Source organism: Microcebus murinus, chromosome 4, assembly GCF_040939455.1.
Source record: "Microcebus murinus isolate Inina chromosome 4, M.murinus_Inina_mat1.0, whole genome shotgun sequence".
Lineage (NCBI taxonomy): Eukaryota > Metazoa > Chordata > Mammalia > Primates > Cheirogaleidae > Microcebus > Microcebus murinus.
The window spans coordinates 55,664,481-55,670,433 of record NC_134107.1 but is presented as its reverse complement, the minus strand read 5'-3'; the positions used below and the strand labels follow the sequence as shown (position 1 = coordinate 55,670,433).

General features: G+C 38.8%; 1 protein-coding gene across 1 annotated transcript; it reads right to left on the bottom strand.

The window, feature by feature from the left end:
- Window positions 1–449: 449 nt before the first annotated feature.
- On the bottom strand, window positions 450–1,409 carry LOC105883489 (olfactory receptor 52H1-like). The gene has a single exon (XM_012786610.3). The coding sequence runs from the start codon at window positions 1,395–1,397 to the stop codon at window positions 450–452; it is 948 nt and encodes a 315-aa protein (XP_012642064.2). The 5' UTR covers window positions 1,398–1,409.
- Window positions 1,410–5,953: the final 4,544 nt, after the last annotated feature.

Genomic DNA, 5,953 nt, shown 5'->3' with positions numbered 1-5,953 from the left:
CATGATGTATACATGTATAATAACATCACATTGTTCCACATAATATATGTAATTATTGGCAGTTAAACATTATCAGAATAACTAAAAAATAAATTGTATGAAATTTTAAAAGAAAACTAGAGTGCATAATACCATATCGCTCATTATAGCTGTAAATCACAATTTCCAAATGTTATTAACCTTCCATTTAGAGTAACCCAGCTGTCTGTTTTCACCTTCTTCCTGATCCCATGAGCATATCCAGTACAATCCCATATTCCAGAGGCAAAGAGGTCATCAAGAATTTTTTTAAGCATAGAAACATCTCTGTCATATAGATCATGCTACTTACCTGGTGCACAAAATCATCTGTAGGCATTTCTCTCTTTAAATAGCATTTGCTTCTTCATTCTTGCAACATTTCTGTACACTAAAAAATTTTACTGGATTTTCCATTGCCCAGTGGACCATCATTCCATACCCTTTGTAGAAAACAAATGTACAACCTTATCTCTGATCTGCTTGGTCTTCACTCCATACACAATGGGGTTGAGTGCAGGTGGGATAACAATGTACAGGTTGGCAAACATGATGTGGAAGGTGCGGGAGATATTGTGTCCAAAGCGATGGGCAAGGATGGAGAAAAAGGCAGGTGTATAGAACATGAGAATGACACACACATGGGAACCACAGGTACCAAGGGCCTTCTGGCGAGCATCTCGGGAAGGGAGGCGAAACACAGCACAGAGGATGAGGGTATAGGACACAGCAATGAGGATTACATCTGACACGGCTGTCATGACTGGAACACAAAAGCCATACCAGATGTTGATAGAGATATCAGCACAGGAGAGCCGGGCAACACCTATATGCTCACAGTAAGTGTGGGGTATGATGCGTGTCCTGCAAAAAGGCAGGCGTTTCAGCAAAAATACAGCTGGCAAGATGATGCAGAAGTTTCGAAAGGCAATGCCCACAGCAATCTTGATGACAGTTTTGGGGGTCAAGATGGTGATGTATCTCAAGGGATAGCAGATGGCCACGTAGCGATCAAATGCCATGGCCATCAGAATGGCTGAATCCAGGCCAGTACTAAAGTGGAGGAAGAACATTTGTGTAAGGCACCCGGGGAATGTGATTTCTCGAGCCACCAGCCAAAAGATGCTGAGTGTTTTAGGCACAGTGGCTGTGGATAAGATGAGGTCAGTCATGGCCAGCATGGAGAGAAAGAAGAACATGGGTTCGTGAAGGCTACGCTCCACTGCGATAAGGTAGAGAAGGATGCAGTTTCCCATAATGGCTACAATGTAGATGATACAGAAGGGAATCCCAATCCACTCATGGAATTGCTCCAGACCTGGGATCCCCATCAGAATAAAGGGTCCTGGGTTGTAACTGCTCAGGTTGGAAATGATCATGGCAGACAAAGGTGGCACAAGTCTCAAGTCCTGAAGACAGAAGGTGGTAAAGGATAGTTAGAGAAACTAGAGTCTCTCATTTCCAGTCAGTCATCATTATTGACTCCAAAACAGAGTGTCCATATAGTTTATCATTCAAGTAGGACTCTTTTGAAGTCCCACTGCAAGGTGAAATTAATAATAATGGCAGCCATTTGCAAAAATCAAAAATGCCCCAGACACCTTTGGATGTCTGGTTAGTCTACCTAAAGAAAATTCTCCTTCTCTTGGCCACCCACAGTAGTTTACACAACTTCTCCAGGAAGCCTTGCAGACTGGCCACACTCTTCATTGTACACTGTCTTCTGGTACATGTTAACAAAGTATAGGATATATTTTTCACAGGTTAGTTGATTATAGTTTATATGACTTTATGAACATCATTGCCTTACTTGCTCTGTCATTGTGGAATGTTAATTTCTGCCCCAAGACAACAACTGGGTTTTTTCAAGGCTACCTTATAACCCTGTCTCATTTTCATTGCCATCCAAGATCCCAATTCAGTTAAGTAAACATTAGCTGAGTTCCTACACTATGCTAGACAAGTGTACCTCAAATTTGAAGTATAAAAGTCCCTGTAGCTGAGGCTCATGAGCCCTTTGTTCTCCTAAAAAATACTTTTCCAGCACCATGTATACTCTCCAAGTGTGTAATATCCTAATCCTTTGGACTCAGTAACACAATCAGTCAGGATTTCTGTCCAAAAAGATTGTTTCTTTGTGAGTGCATATTCTATTAGGTAGATACGTTGACCCAAGATACAAACTCTCTCACTTGATTCTTGTGTACAACCTGATCTTTACTTAAATTGTCTCATTTTTGCCACCATTTATTTATTCACATATACTCTTGCACAATTATAACCCCCCCTTCATGCTCTCTCTGTCTTTCTCTCTCTGTATCGCTGCCTCTCTCTCTCTGCCACACACACACAAACATTTATACTCTTACATACACATGCCAAGGATAAAATTAACAAAATATTTCATGAATGGATTTTGTCACTGCCACATGAGTTTCAACTCTGAAATCTCCTTCTCTGGGAATTTTTCTTTTAAAGCCTAAGTCTTATATGGCCTCTCTTCCCTAGTATGACCTTCTCCCACTGCATTGCATTTGCATAGAATGCTGTTTGTACTCTACAGGTATCCAGCCATGCAACAAGTCCAGGTACTTCTAGAATCTGCACTAAGATGAGGCTTTTCATAGCCATATGCCTCAGATTCCCAGCCTGGTAAAGCCAAAAACCGTATTCGACCTTATCCCAACCCCTGCTTTCTATATCATTCTTCTACCCAGCTCACAATACCTTCCATCCCAAAGACCAGGACTTGGTTTCTCTGCTCTTCTGCTATTGGCGAAAAAAACCTATATTATGCACTTTTTCCCCCTTCAGATCCTTTTTTATCTATACGTAAAAACACCTTTCTTCTAGCAACAAAACCCTCCTTTACAGTGTCTCCACACTTCGTGTGTTTTCTACGTTCTGAGAACACAGACCAGACCTCAGACAGAGGGTCACAGCCCAGCCCCATCTGCTGAGCACTTATCTTTTCTTGCTTAGTCACCTTCAACTTGGTTCCCTCATCCACTGAATTCTTGGAATTCATCTATTGCTAACATTAGAAATGTGATTAGGTTTTTGCATCCTTCATGTTGAAAATCCCTCTTCTAGGCTACTCGCATACTCAAACGTCATATGGCTCCAGCATCCTGAAACCATATACTTTGAATCATAACTCTCCCAGCTTGTTTGAAGTCATCTTTTGTTCATAGATAAGTGGGAAAAGTCTTCTCTAGGTTTTATATTTCCATGCACTCAAATACATATGTGTATCTGCAGTCATACAAAAGCATTTACAAACACATGGGCACACGAACAGAAAGTGAACTCTCAGGCTTCTCATCTACAGTCAGATATATCCACACTGTGGGATAATCTACAACACAATCTGTTTATTTTTTCTTTACTTTCAGGAAGCCAATGCCATTAAATGGAATAATATGACAACTATTAAATGAGGAAAATACATTTCTACATTAAAGTAAATTTAAGAAAATAAACAATCAAATCAATGCGGTTCTTGACTGGATTTGCTTTTAAGAAAAAAACCCAGCTACAGAACTCAATTCATGAATACTTAGGGATATTCAAATGTTATAAAGGAATTCGATGTTATAACATCTAGGTATTTGATGTTATAAAGAATTTGTGTTAATTTTATTAGGTGTTATTATGGAATTATAATAGATATACACATTCACACACACATACACACATATGCACAGATGTTCACCATATCTGGAAAACATAGTGACACAGAGTATGCTTTCTGGACTCAGAAAGCTAAATTCCAGATTTTAATTTAATCCTGGTTTCACAATTTACTACCTTTGTGAATTTGGCTAAGCACTCAAATTTTGAATCCTATGTACATAAAATGTACATAGAATCCTATGTACATAAGGACCACAAAGTTAGGAGAGGACATTTAATTCCTTTTAAAAGGACTTATTATCTCAAATTCTTACAGTTATTTTTAGGACAAAATGATAAAGACCCCAAAATAAGCTTTAATGCAGTCTGGAACATAGTAAGCAAACAACAAATTTTATCTGTTTGAATTAGGTTATATTTTGTAACATTAGCATCATCATTAGCAGTCAGACTACACAGTGAAGGAGAGAACAGAAATAGGCAGATGCATAAATGCTGACAAGAACAGCCCACGGGAAGACGCGCATACCCGCACACTTTACTCTTAGGTTAGGGTTATGAGTTCTTGTCATATGTAGGAGACAGAATTGCCTGCACAATACTAACTGTAGCCACACTTCACCCAGCCATGTAGTTTCCATCCGTTCTGATCTCTGGTGCCCATTCAGTGGAGCACACGCACAGGTACCGGAGACCATGACCTCGGTTCATAAAAGGGAGTTGCTCAGGGAAGAAGGTTACAGTGCCCAGTCCATGGTCCTATGGCCCTGGGCTATGACTCACTCCCTGTCTTCCTCCAAGCCTTGTCCCTATCAAACCCCCTCAAACAACCAACACTCACCAAATCCTGGGGCTCAGGCAAGAAGAAAAGAGTGCGCTGACAGACACACAGAAAATCTGCCAGAGACAAACACACAAACCAAGGAACAGAGTGGAGCAGAAAGGAAGACCTGGCAGAGAGCTTAATTCCCTGCTCATTTATTTTCCCTGACCACTGCTCAATATGGGGAAAACCTCTCTAGTTAGCACCTTAGGGACTCTGATGCCTCTCTTCTCACCCTCATAGGAAAACAATGGAGAACTTTCTATTAAGCCAGTCTGTGCTTTTGGGTTAACACTACCTCAGGGTCCTTTATTTTCTTTGATTTTGCATTTACCTGTGAGCCAATGTGTACCTGAATCTCAAATAAAACAGGCTGCAAACTCATGCCCCACTTAGGATAAAGGACTTTGGACAAATTACTTAATCTCCATAAAAAGGTGCTTATAGAAGTACTTAACCTCTCACAAGTATGTGTGGATTAACAAATTAAGAATGGAAAACTGTGTTTGAATTCTTACCAGGAGTAAGTAGTATCTACTTTTAAATCAGCTCAGAATCTACTTATTTATTATTCCTTCAGTAAACTTTTAAAAATATCAGGACTGGGCCAGTCCATGCTATCAGCAAAATGGAAATAACCAGATGAAAATAAGACAATACGAGAAAACCTCCTGGCACCTGTGAGTGTTTTAGAAAGCTGGCACAGTAGGCAGAATCCCCCTATTCTTGGATATGTCTTAATTTTATATAGCTAGAGTTCATATAGAGGTAGAAAGTAGAATTGTGATTACAAGAGGGGGCAGGAATGAGTGGGGAAACAAGAAATGCTACTCAAAGGGATACAATTTCATGTAGAAAAGATAAGTAAGTTCTAGTGATGTATGTATACAGTATGTCTACTATAATTAAAAATAATGTACTATATACTTCGGAATTGCTAAGAGTAGGTTTTAAATCTTATCACCACAAAGAAATAATATGTGTTTCAGATGTTGGATAAGTTAATTAGCCAGATTTAATTATTCCATGATGTATACATGATTAATAAAATCACATTGTTCCACATAAACATATGTAATTTTTAATTGTCACTTAAACATTATAAGAATAACTACAAATAAATAATTTAACATTTTAAAAGATAAGTAGAGTGCATAACACCATATTGCTCACCATACCTGCAAATCACAATTTACAAATTTTATTCATTTTCCATTTAGAGTAACTCAGCTATCTGTTTTCACCTCTTTCTTCCTGATCACATGATAATACCCTGTACAATCCCATATTCCAGAAACAAAGAGGTAATCAAGGATTTTTCATATATACAAACATCTATGTCTGATCATGACACGTACCTGGTGCACAAAATTATCTGTAACCATTTCTCTTTTTAAATAGCATTTGCTTCTTTATTCCTGCAACATTTCTGTACACTAAAAAATTTTACTGGATTTTCCATTGCCCAGTGGACCA